This window comes from Phaethon lepturus, unplaced genomic scaffold (genome assembly GCF_000687285.1).
Source record: "Phaethon lepturus isolate BGI_N335 unplaced genomic scaffold, ASM68728v1 scaffold47686, whole genome shotgun sequence".
Classification (NCBI taxonomy): Eukaryota; Metazoa; Chordata; class Aves; order Phaethontiformes; family Phaethontidae; genus Phaethon; species Phaethon lepturus.
The window spans coordinates 16,684-39,281 of NW_010549274.1; the positions used below are offsets into that span (position 1 = coordinate 16,684).

Below are 22,598 nucleotides of genomic sequence, written 5' to 3' on the forward strand. Positions count from 1 at the left end.
TTTGTTTTGAGGAATTACAGGAGCTACTGAAAGCCGTCAATCTAGCAATGTTCAAAATAACCTAACTTTAGAATGGTTAATTGGGCACCTTTTCTGAACATTCTTGGGAAATCAAATTTCTGTGGGGAATAAAATATTACATCTGAGTATTTTGCATAGACAGACAACAGTTATCTCCCCATAAGGTATTCTGAGATGCTACAGCACTGCTCCCACCAGAATAAAACGACCTCCCGGAGCTGCAGGGTTTTCTGCACAGGGCAGAAGGCACCTCCTGCCACTCCTACACCCAGCACTGCTTCAGAAAGCCAGCACCCGTCCCGCGAGGAGGGGAGGGAGCACTGGCTGTCCCAAGCTGGCAGAGGTGGAACACGAGGCCCAAGGATGGCTGATGGACACACACACAGGCAAAACCTTGCTGCCTTCGGACATCCACTGGATGGCAACAGGACCCACCCACGTTCAACCTCAAAACCCCTTTCTTCCCTCAGGCTCTGCATAAGCTACCTAGAAGATCTGGAACAGAGCATCCCCCCACTTCTTCCATATATAAAATCAATTTAAGAAGCTGTTTTCCATCATCCTGGTAAGTACTGCAACAATATCAAGCTCTATTTGCCACCTCTTCCCATTGCTGTGTACATAGCTTCCCTGAAGCTGGAATAGCCTAGGCCAGATACAAAGTGACTGAACCTCTTTCAAGGAGAATTTAGTGACAGTAATTATTTTAAGCCCTTTTGTAATAAAAAAAATTGCCAACAACATGAACACACGCTCACAATAATCAATGAGTGAAGTTTACTGAAAAGCAATAAGTGGTGCTTGACAAGCAGACATTCCTTGTTTGATTTAAAGAGAGAGAAATAATAGAAAAAGCGAAAGTAAATTAAAGAGAAAGAAACTATTTTGGTTACCTTTCTCACATTTCTTTTTGGAAGCTGACGAAGGAGGAGGAATCATAGGTAATTTCATCAACTCAGCACGATTTGATTCATTCAGTAGGTAGTGGGACTTATAGGCATATGAACTGAACAGGGGGTCTGAATGATCCTGCACTACCAACCCTATACGAAACAAACAGAAAGAGATGAGTTGCAATGAAACTACCCATGATTCCATAAAGGAGAAAATAAAATAAATCAAATGAACACCTCTAATGCATTTATGTGTGAACGAAAAAAAGATAAAATGAAGAAAAAGAAAAGTCTGACAGAAAGCTTCTTGACTAGGAAAAAGGTTATGTGTTTGAGAGACTAAATTAAAATGTAACTGGAAAAACCTATGATGAATAAGCTGCTTCTAAGTGGAATCTCAATCGTGCTTTTACCCTTAATTCGTGCATTTACAGAAAAGCACAAGAAAAGCAACCAATTTTGTATCTGTGTGAACCACCCTCTGTCCCAAATGAAAAAAGCAAGCTGAAGTTTGAAGAGCTGGGGGATGGCAGTCACTGCATCAAAGGTCATGCTGTTAGCTGGGGCTACAAACTGAAAAAGCAGATGTTGGGTACAAGAACTCACCATCCCACTTACTACAAATCTATCTCTAAGATCTTATCTATAGAAGTGTTTTGCCTTCACAGTTGTGTTGGAAAAAAAATAACAAGGGGGGTGTCAGTGATTCTGCAAGGCACCAGAGAGGAAAGAACGGATGAAAGTTCTGCCCTATGCCATTTGTTTTTAAGTAAAGCTCCACCAACCCTGCCCTCCCACAGCTACCAAATGAAAACTCTGGAGCAGTCAAGCACTCTGTTCTCCTACATGCATTTATTTCAACGATGTGTTTGCATTTCTCTGTCTTTCTTCACCAAGAAGAGTTTTTCCTCATTGCTCCAAAGAGCCAGGCAGCCCAGGTGAGAGCCTCACAGCTACAGATCAGAAGCATTTGGCCAGTAATTCATGGGAAGAACAGAGCAACTGACACCCAAAGAAGCAGGAAAGATGAGCTATGAAGATAGCCACCAATTCTTTCCCTTGTGGGACACACACAGAGCTGAGTGCTGTAGAGAAGCTTTTGAACTGGGGTGCCTAAAAAGCTGCTGTAAAGAGAATGGTATCAGCCTACCTGGAAAGCATGTCCTCTGGAGGATTCATGAAGCAAGTATGACCTACACATGTAATTATGTGAACTATAACGTGCTTAATGAAGGATATTTCAGGAAGGTGAATAAGAAGTCTTAAAATGTACTGTATTTCAAGTAGCTCGTGATAAGCAAGTTTGTGTATTTGCTAGATTATCTCATATCTACATTTTCTGACTTCAGTAATGTTTTGCATCTAAATACAAAGTTTCTCCCTCCGATATCAACTAAAACTAATTAAGTAACAGTTCTCACATACAGATGCCCAAGTATTTCTAAAGCATTCAGTTCCCCATTTCTTTCTGAGCAGGTACTTTCAGTGCTCCTGCCACAGACGCTGTCCTCACCTTATGTCCCTCATGCTGACCACATAAGACTACAAAGGACTCAATTCAACCCATCTGGGGGAGTTTGCTAAATGTAAACCTTGCACAATCTTTCTTCAGTGAAGCACACTGGCTCCTGATTTCAGCTATGCCTAGTAGAAACAAAGCCCACAAAAATTTTCTAGAACAAGTACATAGTTGCTGTAAAATACAGAGGATTTAGTCAGTGGTAGCGGTTTGTAACTTTTCAAGTTCTCCTAACTAAGACTCAGTGAATACACAGGGCAGCAAATTCCATCTGCCATGGTTCAGAGGTCACTTATATTGCCAGGAGAAAATATAGACTGATAAAGCTAGATTCAGGTATAAGCAGAATTACTAAAAACAATGTGAAATGAAAAAGAAAAAAAAAAAAAAACAAAAAACCCACACATTAAAATTTTCTTCTGCACTTCATTTATTTTTTAGAAATAAATGCAGGTCTGCATCTTCCGCAAGCGTAAGACTCCTTTATTGTAATTCAGTTTTGGAATTCTACTTCTAAATTCTGATTTCTGTGTTGTGTATATATATAATGGATGCCAAATAGCAAGTAATCCTTTTCATAAAGCTTTTAAATAGGTTCAATCCAAGAGAAGTAAGAGGCCTCTATGTTACACCTTGTGTCACAGAACAAATAGTCAAAACTTGGAAAAAAAATCCCCAAGGAGATTCACCTTCATATGTATCTGTAAAACTACTGCAGATTTATAATCTCAGTAGATTCTTCTATGATATTTGCATCTTAAGTCACTTTCAGGCATCTGTAGTAGCTGGCCACAGGTTTAGTAAAGCACAACTTCAAAGCAATTTATTTAGCTGTTTTGTATCGTGCAATGTATTTTGATACTACAGCCTGTGTTTTGAAATTGTTAGGAAACAAAGTATTTAGGGTAAGCCCAATGGCAGAAGCCTGCCATTGCTTTCCATTCACATCCTAGTACAAACACAGTTTTCAGAATTGAGATCAGCGACATTTGCATCAGTGTGGCTCTCTAACAGCTAAGATCCCACGACCTACCTCATGTAGGAGCAGAACAGCAAGGATAAGACATCATCCTACTGTACAGAATTCTTCACATTAATACTTACAGGGGCAGAATAAAGCCACCATTGGGCCTTCCAAAGAGACATTTCTAATCTGACATTCAAACCAGGGAAAAGCCACAGAAACTCTTTTGTCATAAACCAATATTTGATCCTGGTACCAGACTGACTCCAGACAACTGAGATAAAAAGCATAAAACCAAAGTGCTGAAAAGATTATGGAACTGCTCTACCTACCACAGAAATTGCTTTTAATTATTCTACTCTAGCTCTAAAAAACAAACAACTTCTTTCCACATATTTAGGTTGGGCTTTTGGATGTAACTATTGGTTAAATTAAAAATGTTGAAGGATAGGTATTTGGTTTTCTCAGAGTTCGCATCTGATGCGGAACACCCCAAAGCATCTATCTGCTAACAGAATGCTACACCACACATTTTCAGCTAGCTCTGTTTCAAAGACATGGCGACTGGCTTGGTTTTGTTGTTCAAACTGTGCATTTGTACGTGTAATAATACTATCAACCAAAATTAAACACAAAATATGTACAAGGCTACCTAAAAACCTAAAATGAAAGAGCACAAAGACACATCAATGTCAAATTTGCATGTGTACATTTATGCAATGCTGATGTGATTCACATCACACATATCCTGTTTTGGGGTGGCCCCAAAATGTTTAAATAAGCCCACAAAAGGAGAAACACTAAACCATGTTGTAAAGATCTTTTTAGACATTCGGAGGAGCTTTCCTAAAGCTCATTCTAAAACTTACTGTTTTTCTCTGAGCATCTGAATTTTTTAAATAGTTTATTTTAAACTTGATCCTTTGTGATGGCTCCTAAATTACTTGGAAATAAGGAAAGGGGAAGAAAGGAGAGAGGTAGAAAGAAAATTATTCTGGCACCATCTTTCCTTTCTTATTCAAAGATCTTTAATTACTGCTCTGCTCTTGCAAATTCAAGGTAATCTTTCCCATACTAAACCTCCAACTGAATGAACATGAGTGAAAACAAGTAACTTCAGGATTCATCTCATTTTCACTTCCGTATTAGTAACTTTCAAAGCTGCTGAAAAGAATACATCCAACGTGAACTTCTGAAATACTGTATAAGATACATATTATTATTCAAACACCTAACCATGTCACTTCGATTAATCTGAGAGAATAATTTTATTTTTGCAGTATGCGACTAAAGCAACTGATGGACCAAAACTTTTCAACCTGCTATCTGTCAGAAGACTAGTGACTTAAGAGCCATAAACATAGTAAGTGGAGAAAAGGAAAAAGAAAAAAAAAAAAAAAAAAGAGAACTTTGGCATATATAAAATCCCAGCATGAAACCTGTTTATACAGTATTGCGAATGTTTTTCTTTTAAAGTTCTCAAATGCGATGGTAATTATAAATTAAAATGAATCTTTCTAGTTCATGAGTAAATCCTACCTTTTAGCCTTAAAAATTTAAACAGTTTTAAGTTTAAGAGTGGTGAAAGAATCCCCTTCTGCTTAACAGATAGTGAACAATAACACAGCATCCATTCTCAGCTTGCAATGGCTGGAACTGGGGGCTTGGCATCCCCTCTTTCCTACTGGCAAAACAAGTAGGCCTTCTGAGTACCTATTGCTTTTTCTGAATATCAAATATTATGGACCAAAATAGCAAGTGGAAGTCTCATGAGAACTGTTGACCAAAAAAAAAAAATCAAATTAAAAAAAAAAAATCAAATCACAGGCAGCATTTAAATCCCAGAGAGCCCTAAGGGAGGAATTCTTTATGAAATACATTGTTTTTATCACTGAACTGCACAAGTGACCATAGAACTATAAAACAGGGGAAAAAACAAGTGTGCTCACCTCTTGCACAAACGAAACAAAAGCCTACATTTACAGCTGATGAGGAGTGATTCCTTTTGGAATGGTTACTACAGATGAGAATGTGGGATGACACAAACAAGCTTCCTGCAGCAATACAGCCATCTCCTGAGTGATAGGCAATGGGACATCTGAAACATCTCACCATGCGACCTGTTTAATACAAATGCAGAGAAATGCACCGTGTCACCCTGAAGTCAGGATATGGTAGAAGACACCACAGACAGATGCAAGACTGATTTTTATTCCAATCAGAGTACTAGATTAAAAAGAAACATGTACAAATTTTTAAAAAAAGTTTCACAAAAGTTAACTCTTAACTTCCACTTTAATACTCTGTTAAAATACATGGTTTTAATCATTCTAGAGTCTACTTGTTTTGTTTAAATATTTTGGTTAATTTCTAAGGATACTTTTTTCCTTGAAAAATAATTGTTTATTGGCCTCTACCAACTGTCTTTAAAAAAAAAAAAATTCCTTGGCCTTGCACTACTAACCCTTGGCTTCCATTAAACCCAGCAACAAAAGAGGACTTAAGGGTTGTGGATCCAGGTATACTTCAACAGTATAGCTCTCAGGCTGTTAGCCGTTTTCTCACCCACGATAGATTTAAGCTAATGAGCTTATTAAGAAGGAAATCCTTGTTCCTTGCTGCATGCTGCGTTACAGAAGGTTGAGTTATACTCATTGTGATAATGCATTTGAGTTTCCGCCTGTTGTTCAAAGTCAGGTCTGTTCTCACCTTTGCTTGCTTTATGAATATCCTTATCCATTGAGCAGGCAGTACAGCAATGTTGCGGGCAACGAAATCCTCGCGACTCGAACAGAGCAGTGGCAAACTTGCGAACACAGGCCTCGTGATAAAATTTACCGCACATGTTGACAGAACAGCGCTTCACATCTTTGCCAGGAAGTTTGCATGAAAAGCATGTATGTTCTCCTTGTAAAAGAAGGAATAAGGAAGTCCAACTGTAACGGCCAATTCTTTGAGATACAGATGTTGTTAAAAAAAAAATCTGAAGTGAACAGTTACACCAATTTGAGCAACACAAGCTTCTCTTCAAACAGGTAAGTTGGTTACTATAATCCACAGTAACTATGTAATTGCTGTCAACCTAAAAGTCCCTTATTCCAAGTAAAACCCAAAGAAGTTTATTACTTTTTTTTTTTTTCTTACCAGGTACTTGCTAAGTGGAAAATGAGAATCTGGCCTCAGAGGTTAAAAAAGTAATAGAACAACCCAAACCCACTCCCAAAACCAAGAAACTTACCACTGCAGTTTGTTCTGACCAGAACACAGCCAAGTGGGAAATCCCTCCCCATTTTTCAGACACAGGAACACACTCACCATTTTTACACTCAGTGCAGATGAACTTCTCATCAGGCATTGACTTCAAGCCGAGACACTCCATGTGAAAGACGCTGCAACACTCGCCCTCGCAGGACACCAGAGACTCGCCAGAGCTCTCGCAGATCTTAAACAAGCAGACAGCTAGTCAGAGAATAAATGGTACCTGACATACTTAAATGCAAGTGGCTACCAGACGTTAACAAAGAATAGGAACTGGCTGAAATCTCTTCAGAGCTAAGATAAGGCATGAGAACTGGCCTACATCCCACAGCAGACCCGGTAAGTCTCTGGGCTGAAGACAATCCCAGCACTTTCTGCATCATGCTGTTATAATAGCATGAGCCTGGACAGAGATAGGAGAGGCACTCCAGGATCCATCTGGGCTCCTTGTTTACTCATGCACCTGAAGAGTGAGAGCAGCTTGTTCCCTTACTATCAACCAGGAAACCAGCCAGAAGATTCCAGGATTTTCTCTCCAAAATACTGGAAAATTCTCACTCTGCCCTATCCTGAAAGACCACCTGGAATCTTAGAATGGAGCAGACAATGGCATCTACTGCTTCTACTTATGCTAGTAGGTATGGATTAGATACCGCTTTCTAGCATGCAGGAGGGCTTATGAATCATTTCCAGAGCATGAAACTCCTAAAAGCCTTGATATTTTATCCGAGATGTCAAATTATGAGACACGGTTAAAAATAAAGTAGTATAATTTGAAAATTCTTGGCAGCTCAAACTAACAGAAATAGACAATACATCTTTAATATTCCTTTCTTTACAGTACTATCATTTACCTGACAAACAGTGTCTTTTTTACTTGTTCCAGTTCCTCTCCTGGATAAGCTAGAGTCTACCGACTGCACATCAGAAGCATCAGCATCGGCAGTAGCTGATGGGCTGTCTGAACGTTTTCCAAAGCTACCCTACAAAGAGGAAAAATCCAAGGCACTCAAACAAGACACTTCCAAAAGACAACCATGTTGTGAAAATTCATTTATGTCACCACTGATTACAAGATCGTTCAATATGTCAAGAGCTACACAGGTCCTTGAAAGTTGCTGAACTTCATTTGAATGATACAAGAAGTGCTGCCTTCTTGACATATCTTTTAATCGTACAAGCAAAAAACCCATAGTTACCCATCTTACTTTTTCCAGACACCTATGAGTTTTACACCAAGATACAGCAGCTTCCCCCATTTCCCAAAGAATCTAACAACCTTACAAAGAACAAACCAAGTCAGTGATCTAAACAAGTGTTTTGCCAGACAAAGAAGCAGGAAAATTTGTAAAGGAAGGTAGTATCATTTTTATATCACTACAATGGAGGAGATTAGAAAGAAAAAGACTAGGCTTTATTTTGTAGATAATAAAAGACTTTCAATTTTTAGAAAATACAGTGTTCACATATTTAGCAATATGCAACTCAAAAGCCTATTATACTGACAGATTAAATGAACAAGTCCCTGTGAGAAGCAATATGCCTCTACCTGTAAATCATTAAGTCCTCTTGAATCAGAGTCAGATGTATCTCTGTAGGCTGAGCTAGTCAGTTCTACATCAGTTGAGGCACGACTCCTTTTCTTTAAAGGTTTGCAAGAGTCTGAAATCTCGCTGGCACCTTAACACAACATACTAAAATTAGTTTGAATATATGTTCTCAATGTTTTGCTTAAAATTAATAAAGGAAAAAGAAAGATGAGAGACAGCCTGAAACTGTACTTTATTTGCTAGCCTTAATTTTCAGCTTGCAACTTTGATACTAGTTTAATTCTCCCAGAAAAGCTAATTAACTGAAAACCTCCTTAGGAAGATCTTTTGACAAACTTCTGAAAATGCTGACATAGTGGAGGAAACTACTAAATTGTTTATAACAGAGAATAAACCCTCAGGAGATTACCTCTTCATCATTCATCTTTAAAATATGGCTAAGCAAAGACTTTTTTTTTTTTTTAAGTGAAGAAATAGCCAGAAAAAGGACTTTTATTATGTGCTTACAGCACATTAACAAACACTATCTTTCCAACTAGCAATGCACAACCACCCCAGAAAACCCTCACAAGAGAAATTAAGATCAGCATCTATCACGCTCATCACCACAAAACATTAAGACCTCTGCGATTTGCACAGAATGAAAACCATTGCCAAAGTGTGATGAGCCAGGAACTTTTTAATAAAGTTTACTTTTGCATGTAACTCACCTTTCTGCAATCCTGTCTTCACTGCTGTCAGTGGAACCATTTCGACCTGTTTGAATAGGAAAATCCACAGTTAAAACCAGAGGAATTTTTCTCCCTAGTATTAAAAAGAAAACATTTAAGTTTAAGCCATTAGCATCTCTGAACTCAGATGCAGTCTGTCATCCCCTTCTTAGTGTGAGCCTTCTTGTCCTGTTGGATTTAATCCTAGTTGCCTACTCTGAATGCCAGGAGACAAGGCAGCCATACGTTCACTAGCAAGGTCCTTTCCAATCACTCCCTTTGGGCATGAAGATGACAGGAAAGCTTTATCCATGTCCAGCAGGCAGGAGCGGGGTTCGCTGTGGCAGCCAAATCTGATGCTTTTGTAAAACCCCACACCTGTGTAAGCACAAGCTCCCCTTAACAGGTTTGACACTTGGGTTAGTGAGACACTTATGCACTGCCGTTTAAGGCACTTCCACCAAGCATGCACTCTTGAGCTCCTGGGAACAGACTTTCTCTCTGTATAGAGTGCTGCAAGGCGCCCAGCGATGGCGAGTCGGACTTCGCACACAGCGTTGCAGAGCTCTATACAGCTGGAAACTCAATGTCAGTATACCTTAAGCAGACAAGTTTACAATCTTGCAAAAGCAGTTCAAGTTCTCGATCCTATATCAGAAGGGTAAGTTTAGAAACTGTTTTGCCAATGTACATATAACACGTGAGAATTTGGCGACTGTATAATAATCATAGAAGAAAGCTGTTGCCTAAAATCCTGTTTTTAAGGTTAAGAATTACAAGTTACTTCTTTACAATGTGGTTACATATGCATGTAGAAACACATTTAGTAAATATTTAAGGATTATTCTATAATTTTTTTAAAAAATATTTTATTTTGTTGTACAATAGGTAAAAACATACAATAGAAGGATTTGTATAGGATACATTTCGTAATACAAATATAAAATCTAAACAATCACTTTTATTTCTCCACTAGTCACTGTAACAGTAGCATTAACATTTTGGTTTTCCCATTAATTGTACTTGTTCCAGTTATAATTTTATACCAAGTTGTTGCAGACTAATTTGGGAATCAGTTGCAAGAAAACTTGACTTTGGGTAACAAATATTGTTGCATAATTGTAAGAAGTTAGTAAGTTTGTGTTTTTTTTTTTACTATAACTTAATACATTCAAGGTTATACGCATTACAGTGCACCTGTGTTTAATTTTTAGTGATACACTTTTCCTGAGAAAAGCACTTTAATGTTCATAGTCTTAGTTAGCCAGATAATATAAGCAAGCAAAGCTAACTGGGATCCATGAAGTTCATATTGTTGGTTCTTATACCTTTGTTAAATTAAGAAACATTTACAAACATAAAATAACTCATTTGAAAATAGGAAGGCTGCAACACCTCATGACAAGAGGCTTAAGGGACTACATCAGGTATCTTACGCCCAACATTTAAGTTGCTTTAAAGTTTCAGCAAGAAACTTTCTAGAGTTAGAGCATTCTTCTGCTGAACACAGACGTAAATGCTATGGCATCAAAAGAAAAATATGTAAAAAAGAGCAACTGGGTCCACTTTCAATCTCTGAAGTGAATGAAGTGCAAAACAAAGCATAAAGGGCAAAGAATAAATTAGAATTAAAAAAAGAGATAAAAACAATTTTTCCCCTTCCCATATAAATCATTAGCCTGACTGTCCCTTTAAAAAAATTCTCACTGGTAAAAGCTAAACTATGAAACATTTTATATAAAACTCTCAGGTTTCAAGTAGAGAGGCCCTTGAAGAAGGAAAAGCAAGCATGTAAGGAAAAGAACCAACAACTTTTGACAAACTTGTTTAAAACGTGTATTCAGTTTTTAATATTAATGTCCATTCACTGAACTTTCCTACTCATTTCCACATGGAATTTTTTATAATTTTTTTTAAAGCAACAACATTTGTCTGTCTGACATCCAGATTAAAGGAATGCCCTGTACATGTTAGATCTACTTAAGGAAAAAAAAAAAGTATATCCCAGAAAATCTGTTTTGCTGATGTCTGCCAACATAAAAGTCTGACTATTCATCTTTAAGTTAAATGATTCTTAAAGTCCATTTTCAAAAGTGGTCAGATTAATCAGTCTAACTTCATTTGAAAAACAAAACCTCAATACAAACCAGCAGCTAAATCAAGAGCAAAAGGAAAGAACCTGGTGGCAATTCCATCAAATAGAAATTACTGAAACAAGATCATTTTGCTCATAACATAAATCTCAAAGTAAACATGGCAGGTTCATTAGGAGTCTTGCATCATTGAGTTCCCATTTTCCATAGCCTGACTGATACTGTGAAGATGCCAGTAGCAGAGTCACAGCAATGGTATTGACAAGGGGATTTCATGAAGGATAGTCCAAAACGAAACCCGATGGGGAAGAATGGAGAAAAATAAAAAGGCACCAATATAAGCCACAACATTTATGAATACAATATATTTTAACTCTCTACATGGAGGAAGCCAACCTGCTCCTTTTTGATCTTCTTCTTTGGCACAACTTCAGTGGATTTCTCAGACTCTGAGCGGGTTCGAATCGATCTTCTCTGTTGCTTCTTTTCTACAGAACCTGAAGAAGAAAAAAGGTTTCTATTACATGATTCCTTCTATTTCTGAGGTACACTAAGATGTTCAACACCAAATCAACAGATAAAGTAACGAAACCAAGACTTTTTCCACTTTTGAATGTTTTATTTTTAAATTCAGTTCCAAGCTATTTGCCAACTGGTGCTGTGGTTGCAGACAACAAGTTCTGATTTCATAGACAGAGAGAGCAGCTTCAGAAAAAGACACTAGTAACAGACCGAAACAAAAAGCTGGAATCCAGTTTAAGGCAAACAGATTTTCATAACACACCTCTCAAGCACAGTCTTCACTTTGGTTAATTTTTAACCAAATAGTCCATTTTTTGTGTTTATGGGAAGGTAGCCACAATCAACCTCTTGAACTAAAACAAGCTAGAAATTTAAGATGCAAAACACAGCTTCCAAGTTTTCACTGAAAACACCAGTTCTGTGCCCCTGCTCCGCAGGGGGATAGCCTTCTCTCAGAACTGGCTAACACAAAAACTTAAAGCAAGAACCACACTGTAACATGTGCCATCAATACGAAATCTCAACACAACTGAAGATTTTGAGAGGTGAAGAAAAACTCAGCACAAACACAAGCAGTGATCATGACGTGTTATTATAATGAATGAAAGTGAAAAACAAGTTTTTGAAAATATTACCATGGAAAACAAACTCAGATTAATGAAGGTTATTATGACATTTCAAGAGATGAAGTAGGAGCTACTTCTTTTTTTTGACAACTAAGGTTAGCAAAATCAGAAGACCCTTCTATGCTGCAGTACCTCCAAAAAGGGCATATTGAGAAACATGTACACAACACCATGTGCAACTTTTGAAACAAAGTACGCAGAGCTGTACTGACAGAAAACTGAAATGTGAAGATTTACAATTATCTGTTGTGAAGCATTGTTCTTGTTTCTCAGTTTTGGGTGTTTCACCTAAAGACACGAATATAAAATATTTGTATTCTTCCAAGCAAAAATACAAACACTTGGGACCAGGAATTAGCTTATTGTGCCAGATAGATATACTGTTAGAAGTTGTAAATCAGCATCTTCTTGTTAGGAGGTAAAATATCTAGAGAGAGATAGGCAGGCTTTCATAAGACACTGAAAGAAAGCCTCTCAAAAGGACTCCAGGAAAGGGCGGGGGGGGGTGGAAAAAAGAGGATTTGTCTTGATTAATGGGATGAGCTTTTTTATCAAGGTTGTGTGGCTCAGGAATATCTCTGTAACTAAACAGAGTTTAGTTGAAAAAGTTGCCGTTTAACAATAGCTGTATTTCTGAAGGAAAAAAATATTGTTTTTCTTGAAGAGAAAAAAGCCTTACAGCATATTAACTAATTAATAATAGCAATGAGTTATTAATAATTCAGAAATTAATAACTCAGCTCAACATCCTTCATGTTAGCACACATGTAACATTTGGTTCCAGTGAGCAGCATCCTTTGAGAGACACACACAACTATGATAGATGTCAACACTAAAGCTAGGGGCCATCTTTTGTCACCTTTGTGTTCAGCTGAAATTCTCTGAAGCAGCTTGAAGTAAATTTGAGCAAGTGTGATCAAACAGTTCGTTTAAACAATAATGTATTTTCTCCCTGTGTAGAAAGGGAAATAAGATGCAAGCCCTGTATCAGACAAGAAACTCCAGAATCAGTGCATCTAATATTGGCTGAAAGCAATATTGATCAATGCAATGGGCACTTTTTCCTCTTCCCGCTCTCCAAGGATCCAGTGCATCACCTCCACAATGCTCCTATCCCGTCTTCGTGCATATTTTGATCCAGAGTTTCAGGACAGATTTCAGACCAGCAATCTACCTCTCTACTGGTCAGGTCAGATCAATCCTGTTTCAGCTGTATGTGGAGACCAGAGGCACTACGAATTCTCATAGTTGTTCTCTTATTATCAGATTTCAAGTTACAGAATTATTTTCCCAGCATTATGGAATTCTGTATATCTAACTGCAGGTTATTAATAAGGACTCCCAGAGTCATTCTGTAAAATACTTTACCGTAAAGGTATTCTGAAGTTCCGGTGACCTTAAATTTGAAAAAAGGACTTCGCAGTTATGTTCCGTGAGAGGGGACCAATAACTGTCTGGACTTTGGAAATGGCTTTGAAAGTGACTGTTTGGAGTGTATACTGAAGTAAAGCTCATGCACTCTATAGGGTGTTATCAGGTGGAGTTTTACGTATCCAAAAAACCTAAGAAAATGAAAAAAGAGAGGCTCAGAATTCTCACCCCCCTACATCTGAAGAGCCATTGTGAAGGTGAAGCCTTTAGTTCCCAGGTGAGAGAAACAAAACAGCGATCACCTCTCCTGCTACAAGGCAATTAAAGTAGCAACTGTTTGGAAAAAACTGAAGTAGCTACAGCAAGTAAAACTGGAAAGAAGAACCACTGTCAACAACACCAGAGGAAACCCCACTCACACCAGAATATATGGAGTAATCAGCTTGTATTGTAAAGTCCCCAGATACATCCACAAAACAACGTATATAATAAGACTACTGAAAACTATACAAGTAGAGAAACTGAAGCATATTTGCAGGGGACAGTGATACAACGTATGTTGACCACTGAGGTTTTTGACCTGGAATCTCATTTATTTTACATTTGGAAAGGGAGAAATAACCAAACAGACAGACAGTTAAAGCAGAAGTGACACTTGGCAACATTATGAGACTTTTTTCTCAAGAAGGAAAGAGGGGTTTTTAGCATGTGTACTGTACTAAGTCTTCCATCTTTTTTCACTTCCATACTATAAGCATTTGTACATCCTACTGGGAGAGAAAAATCAAGGTATTCTGCTGCAACCTGAAATTTGCTTTTAAATACCCAATGTAAAACTAAGTATGTTTGAGATTATACCAAGGATATGATTACAAAGCACAGTAAAAAACATGTGATAGTTAATGGATTTTACATGGCCTGTACAAAATCTGTGGTTGAAAAACAGAAGTCACTACAGGGACTGGAGGAACTTGAAAAGCTCTTAGTTTAAGATGACTCAAAACTGACTCTTTGCAGGAACCTCCACCCTTTCACCAAAGGGTATCTGTCTTCTCTCGAGGATGATGAGAGGACATACTGCAGACAAATTTCTGCTGGTGGGGAGAAGCTCAATCCCTTTGGAAGAATTCCTATTAGCCATTTCTCAAAAATCAAAACATTTAAAAAAATGTCTAGAAAGCACTCATCCAGTTTATCTTTCTCATTCTTCTCTACTACTGTACTACAAATTCAACTTCAAATAGCTTGTTCTAGGCTTTCCCTTTTCAGTTTCAAGCTCCATTACTTGCTTCAGTGGTTCTTCTCCCTCAGATATAGTATTTCAAAACTTGGTGCTTTATGATGGGGCACCCATAATGCCTTCAGAAGGCAAACATTATCTCATTTTGCTGATGGAGTTTGTAGTTTTAAAAAAAACACTATCCTTTACAAAGGTCATGCAGGAACTCAACAACAAAGTCTAGGAAAGCACCCATCCTGATTCAGAGCCGTTCCTTGCTGAACTATGCCACTTCCAGATTCTCTTCCTTTGATCCCAGCTGTTGTATTTTACATTTGGTGCCAAAAGCCATTAAAATACTCTGCTAACACACATCCACTATGTTGTCTTCTAAAACAACTTGCCATCTGCTCTCCACAAGGCATCCATTCTTCCAACATGTTGACTTAAAGACTGCAAGTTGCAGGTGCTAAAAGTTCAGAGGCCAAACCAGCTAATCACATCACAAAGACATACTGCATTTCTCAAGCATCTGGGCTTATTGTGTGTTCTATCAGCCACGCTTGTTACAACTATTACGTAAATAGAAAGACATTAATAATCATTTTTAAGTAGTGAGAAAATGTTGGGTTTGATATTTGAATTTAAATGCTAGATTGCTATAGCTCGGACAAGGATTCTGCAATTTTGCCTACCTGTTGACCCAGAAGTTGTTTCAGGAGAGGACACATTTTGTACCGCTGCTTTTTCATTTCTCTGATTCGATGAAGAATTAAGTTTCTCTTGTCCTTTCACGCTTATTTCTGTTTTGTTACCAACTCCCTTAAAAAGAAAAAGAAGAAAAGATTCTCTTAACTTATTTATGCATCTGTTGTTAACAGTCATATTGATCTACTCCTTAGTCTCACAACAGAAACATTCAACACTCTTCAAGACAACACATACACATGATATCTACTACTGAGCTGCTTCCTTGCAGAACTTTCCATCTCTCTCAATCTCCCCTTACACACAAGGAAAAAAAAATATTCCAGTGACTTTTCTAAACATTACCTTCTCTCTAATGCTTAGGATGAAATAAATACTCTCCTGGTAGAGAGGCAGAAGGAGGCGGCAGAGAAATAGTCCTAAACCTTTTCCTTACACTGACTGTGAGAAGCTGCTGTGCACCTGAAGGAAGCTAGGAGGCAGAACTCATTTTAAAAGTCTTTTATAAAAAATGTTGTTATTAGTTTTTAATACATTATTAAGAGTTTTGTCATCTCATCTATTTCCCACAAATCCACTGATTTTAATATTTACAGAGAATTTCCGGATTTTTTCAACTAGAAAGCTGGAATTAAACAGCTTTAATATCTTGAATGTGTTATAAGCACAAATGTGACCATCTGTAGGGAGCTCTTCTGCCACCAGCCAAAATGATTACTGCCAGAGACTTTTGGATGCACGGAAATTAAGACTTCAGTGCACTAAAAGACTCTTGTCACATCTGTCTTTCGTTAGATTTAATCTCTCCAGTGAAAGGAACACGTATTGTGAAAGCTTGGTGGACACAAGTTTTAGCTCCACAGTAAGACAGACTTGAGATAATTTATGAACAAAAGAGGAGTCATGACACAAAGTACATACCTTAGTGGAATAAACAAACTGATCGATGAGTTTTCCATCCCCAGCAGCATTCTGAAGGGCAAAAACCTGTTCAATTTTAACAACTGGAGACATGTTACATTTTTGAAGATCCAGGTTGTGCATGGTTATTGAAGCTGGTAAGGATTTTCTAGCTGCAGCTGTTTTCCATGCGATTTTCACAGGAGGTGGCTCCTCTTCTTCTACACTTGACTGCCTCCGTTGGCTTTGTCTTCGCACCTCTGCATTTGAAGGCGATGCTGCTACCACGTTGGCATGTTCTGGCTGGGTACTCAATGCTGGCTTCGGTCGTCGGTTCTTCTTGGTGTCTGATTTAGAAGCAGCAGTCTTTTTGGCTTTTGACAAAACCTCCTCTGGTTCTTTGTCTATATAAATGAAGGTGTATTGTTCTATCCTTTCTTCCCGAGTCATTTTCAATGCTTTCTCAGCATGGGCAATACCAATATCCCACTGAGCACGCTCTCTTTGTGGCCTTGGTTTGCGAATCTTAAGGAACAGAGACAAGCACCTAATTACACTGAAGATTTTGCCATGCATAGCACTTAAAATGCAATCAAGAGGTTCTTTGAATCTCTCAAGCAGCAGATTGAAGTTTGTTCTTAATTTACAGGGTATTTTTGAAAGGCAGATAGTGAATTCCCTCCTCAGAGTACAAGCAGACACTCGGGAAGGATCATACGACCATCACAATTAAAAGTGTCTGCCCTGAGTTACAACCTCACTAAAGACAAGAACAGGGAATATTCAAGCCCATAATTCCATTATGACACACAGAATTAATCCTCATTTATCTACTTTTAAAATTCTCCTTGTTTTTCCATAAACACTCTCTCCCTTCCACATCAATATTTTGATTAGCATAAATATGAACTGCAGTAGTCCATCTACACAGTAAGTAATCCCTGTAGCTAACACTTCCTTTCCAATAAAACAATGGAAAAGAACATATCCGCTAGCATCAGGGGCTATAAGAGTGTTCTTTAAAAACCATATTTGCCAAAGAATAGGTTAACAGCGAACACACAGGCACTATTTTTATTTAATATTCTAATACAAATGTAAAATGATCTCCAATGCCCAGTATGACCACCATCACGAGGAACCAACAAAGTAGGTTCAGCTATCAGCCTTTTAATATGGAAGTCATAAGAGTATGGAAACATTTTCGGTATCTTTGTGAAAATCATTTCTGCCAGTGAAATGCAGGCAACCCTTTACAGGGTAAAGTACTACAGTGTTTCAGAATTGCTCCACAGAGTTTCACTTGCACAGGCACTGTAGACAACCCTCTACACAATTAGTGTTCATCATACCTTCTGTTTCTCAGAGTGGTTGCTGGCTTGCTTAGCAGCCTCAGCCAATAATTGCTCATACTGTTTATGTCCTTTGTACTCTCGAACCCGCTTCTCGTGCACCCACGCCCTCTCTGGCTGGTTGCTAAAAAACTGAACATGGTATTCACGGGCACCTGAAAATGAAAAATTCTAATCAGCAGTTTTATCAACATCACTTTGCTGGTTTAGCTTATGCTTTCCTCCTCCACGTCACTCAACTCCTGCATGTAGAAGTACCTAGCTGAAGTTTAGAAATAAGATGGGCCTAGATTTAGAACAGTTTAAGATGGGAAGAGAAGTATACCTTGCCCACACTGAACACTCTCACACTTATCAGTGTCTTCTCATAAATACATTGACTTGAGAAAAGTGGGAGCCCCTGTGCACAAGCCTAGTTTGCACAGGCTCATCTGTAGAGGTATCTTAGTAAGTACTAGTTTTATACATTTCAGGAATAGCATACACACAAGCAGAATTCATCCTGCAAAGGGAGTGCAAAGATAAGATATTTTTAATAAAGGAACAACTACAGACACTTCGATATATTCTGGCAAAGATCTTCCTCCCTTACCTCTTGTATTAATTTTGGTATGAACATCAAGCTGTGGATCACATGAAACCATGCAAGGCCACCACGGGTATGTCCCCACCTTGGACCAAACCAGATCGCCAACCTGAAACTTGATGTCATGGGCAACTTGTGTTGGAAGAGAAGGCAAGAACTGCTGGACCTACAAAGAAAATGCAAGCTTAAAGCCCCAGAAAACAATTTAGCATGCTTAGAGAAGCACACACTATCCACAGGGACTTGTTATTTTTCTCTCGGGTATCCCTGATGTTTGATATTCTAATGTGAGAGAAACATTCCTTCAAAACATGACAGAAAGGAGTTACATACAGCCAGGATTTACACAAGATAGTCACTGACAAACCAAGACACAAAACAGCAACCTCCATCACCACCCCAAAAAAGTTTCTGCTTCATAATTTGATTAAGAATGTTGCTTTTGGGACAAAATAAAGCAATACATACAGGACAACAAGAGATGTTTTGATACAGTAATGATTAATAGGAGTTTCAAAGAAAAAGCAACTGAGTTATCTAACAAATTAAAGGATCCGTGTAATAATTAGTCTAAAAATAGTAACACACTAGAAGTTCAAAAACTGTGTATGTACTAACCGGGGTCTCCTCCAACACTGTATCTTCTCTTGGTCTTTCTGATAGCATGCTAAGCCTCTCATTTGGTCTCTAGGAAATGGGTAACAATGAAGAGAAAAAAGGAAAACAAACACAAACAAGGTAAGGGGACACTAAAACAAACGAAAGAACTTGGCATAATAATGAAAACAGGCAGAAAAAAAATAATTCGCAGAGAGAAAGGCAACCATGAACCCAGAAAATATGGTAACTCCTTATGCCCAATTCAAAACATAGTAGCATCACAATCAAAAAATACCTTTTTTCCCCTATACTATTTACATTACCATCACCCTACAAAGAACAATGTTCTCCTGTAAGAGGTGATAGAACATCATACACTCAGGGACAGTAAACCCAAGTAACTTTCTGCTAAATTAATATACAACTTCAAAGAAACACAGAAGAACATACGAAGGATATCCATAGTAATGTGATGAGTCTCACCATATACCACTTATTTGCAAAATCTAGATTACAAAAATAATATTAAATATACAATATGAAAATTGTAAAATCAATGTTAAATTGCATACAGTTGACATATATTTGGAGGATCAGATATCAACAACATGAAGCCTACAGTGCATTTATAAGCCACACTGAGGCACACATGCAGTCACTGGCAAAGTAGGACAGGAAAAGGTTTTGGCAGAAGAGGGATCACCACTGAACAGAAGTCAACATCATTGGTGGAGTGGCCATGATAGGGAGTGTGATGACACAGCAGGTGAGAAGATAAGCGGTAGGCCATGAGCTATCCAATGAGACAGAGACCAGACATTTGCTGTTACTATAGCAGAGAAGTCATTGGTCAAAGGACTCAAAGAGCAGCAAAAAGAAGAGTCAGACACATGCAATGAGAAACTAATAATGCTGTTAATCCAAATTACACCTAGTCCATTTAAAATGAAGATCCCATGTTAATCAATACTTCATGCTCAGAGAAAACTAAGAAACACACATGTAAACAAACATCATCTAGAACAACCGAGGTCAGTTCTGGCATAGGCCAGTATCTCATTTAGAGCTGTCTGTAGAAAAAAGATCATTTAAGACAGACCGTGTTAATATTTGCTGGGCAGAAATCATTTCTTTCTGGTATAGCAGAAAGCATGGCGATGACTCCAGCCTTTCTTTGCCACGGTGAGTTAGTGGAAACTTCACCTCTGCTAGGAAAGCCAAGCTGATTACAGCTGATGGCAAACTTCCAGCTCCTCGCAGCATACAACTAATGAGCAAAGTAACTTATTCTTAAAAAAAGTACTCGGAGCTTAAAGTTCAACAATGTTTTCATAACATTTTCATTTCAAATCAGCCTTTCAAGTATGAACATCTCCCCACAGTCAGTGGGTTTCCACAGAGATTACAGTGTCAGAATGAGGAAACAACTGCAGGTCACTCCACTTTCAGATAGCCATCCTGCGTATAAAAGTGTAAAACAACTGTTGTACCAGAAGTTTTGTTTGTTCCTGTTAAAATGATCCTAAGTTACAAGTCTCATACCATTAAGACTAAAGATGACGAAAGTGTACATGATGAATGTACATGAAGATGAAATAGTATAGTGGAAAGCCAAATGGTAGGAGGAGGAAACTGAGACTTGTACTAGGTAATTCATAACAAAAACCACTAGCACAAAATCCTCTTCATGTCAGTGAGATCTGCTGTCTGAAGCAAGGGTGAATAACATGGAAGATTTTATTGCAACAACACCTTTTGAAAGGGAAATGGAAACTACAAGGGGGACAAAAGGAAGACCAAGACTTGTGGTGAATTCTGGATCACACATATGACTCGGAACTTGGAATCCGAGAGGCAAGGTTTTAGTTCCATCTGGGAAAGACAGCACACTGGGAAAGACAGAAGATCATGTTCTCATGATAACTGAGTAACACCAGCCAAAGAGAGGGACAGGCACAGCTGAAGCTTCAAGAGTAGAATCAGAGTCCCTGGTAAGAGGGAGGACAAAATGATAAGGCAAAACTGACAGCCTGATGTGGGGGTGACAGAAGTCTGGAGAAGAGGCCAGAAAGCCTGAATAAAAGACCATGTCTTTAGCTGAACTCTGAAAGTACCAAACTCACTGAGATTTGATTTAAGTGAAGCTTGGGAGGTAAATGTATGATTAAAGCAGCAAACAAAGGACAGGTGAACAAACACCATCTAAGCAGCAGAGGCGTTCAGCAGAGCGCTGACCATGAGAACAGACCCCTCGTCCTCCCTCTCAGCAGGGACATGCCGTTCGGGGCAGTGCCTGCCCATTATAACTGCCTCCCAGTAGCAGGTTGCCAGCTGGACACGTCAGTTGCTACAGCCACTTGAAAGTGGCTTCACCCAGCATTTCTGAGATCAAGAAAATTACATAAAAACGCAGTCACGGATGGCTTGTATTTTAATTGGATAGTCCATTTTAAGTTTGGATTACAATGTTTACTCTGAACTTCATTAGAGTCAACTATGGTAATCAAACATAGTAGAAGCTCACGACCTTGATACATCACCAACCTGACCTCTGGAAGAGGTCCACTTACCAGAAGGGAGATGTAACAGTTACAAAAATTGTAAATATTCCTGCTAAGGGGTGTGTATGTGAAATCAGCAGGTCTTTCATTAAAAATAACACCACCACTACATCAAGCATATGAACCTGCTATACTAGATGAGAGTCCTGATCCCTACAGGACAGGATCTTCTCCCAAACCTACCAAAGTCTCAAGGGGAATTTGCAAGAAACTCAGATATATACTGTAACAGCCCAGCCTGAGCAATTTCTGTCCTGGCCTGATAGAGCAACTTCCCCATTCCTGAACTTGCCACCCGTCTCTGCTACCCATTCCCCTCAAAGTGGAAAATGCAGAAACCAGTATCAGAGAGTTGTCAGGAATAAGCAAAAGAAAAGGAAACAGAAGGAATGAAGTGGCTTATAAAACTGAGAAAAAAGAATGGCTGAGAGTACCAAAGACCTGTAATTTGGTGTCTCTACTTCCTGGCATCTAAATTAAAAGACCACACACATACACACTGTGTATATAATATGTACAACCATATTACAAAACTGGACAGAAACGGTAACAGACATCAATGTTGAATTTTTCCAAAGTTTGCTGAGTCAACTGGTACTTCTAATTTGCCTGCTGTTTTTCTACATATGCAACACAGTTCTTGGGTTTTGTACACCATCACAATATTTAGAACATCTTTCAAAACTGATTAAAAGCTGCAGTGCTGAATACTACAAGTAACCCGAGTTTCCACTGAATAAGCCAGCATTATTCTGAGAGGCAATTTTAGGTACGCATATGCTTGTATGCTTTTGGCCAAAAACTTCAACACTGTCCAAAGCATAGCAAAGTCTGAACATGCCAAAACACTAAGTAATATTAAAAAATGCTATATAACCTTTTCTAACATTTATTTTTCATATTCGGTCTTTTAACTCAAACTGTGTAGTCCTAGAAATACAGTTCCTAGCAACCTAATATTGAGTATCTGACAAGTAATAAAGCCTCATGACTTTAAGTGTATATATATAACTAAGTAAGGAAAAACACTGCCAAAGATGCATACTCCATCAACAATATCAGATATACAGATGGCTGAAACTATTATTCCACTTACATTTTGCTCCTCTGGTTCTAATTTGGGAATTTTGTGCGACTTGCGCTCT

General features: G+C 38.3%; 1 protein-coding gene across 1 annotated transcript in view; it reads right to left on the bottom strand.

Annotated features, from left to right (window-relative positions):
- Nucleotides 1-22,598, bottom strand: part of WHSC1L1 (Wolf-Hirschhorn syndrome candidate 1-like 1) — a 34,862-nt gene that overhangs the window by 11,572 nt on the left and 692 nt on the right. Inside the window, 14 exon segments of the mRNA XM_010290213.1 lie at nucleotides 915-1,064; nucleotides 5,347-5,517; nucleotides 6,107-6,304; nucleotides 6,713-6,839; nucleotides 7,510-7,638; nucleotides 8,205-8,335; nucleotides 8,916-8,961; nucleotides 11,405-11,505; nucleotides 15,442-15,568; nucleotides 16,376-16,879; nucleotides 17,707-17,861; nucleotides 18,299-18,458; nucleotides 18,911-18,979; nucleotides 22,550-22,598. The exon segment at nucleotides 22,550-22,598 is cut by the window's right edge and continues 20 nt beyond it. Of these exon segments, the coding sequence (XP_010288515.1) occupies nucleotides 915-1,064; nucleotides 5,347-5,517; nucleotides 6,107-6,304; nucleotides 6,713-6,839; nucleotides 7,510-7,638; nucleotides 8,205-8,335; nucleotides 8,916-8,961; nucleotides 11,405-11,505; nucleotides 15,442-15,568; nucleotides 16,376-16,879; nucleotides 17,707-17,861; nucleotides 18,299-18,458; nucleotides 18,911-18,979; nucleotides 22,550-22,598 (2,117 nt within the window).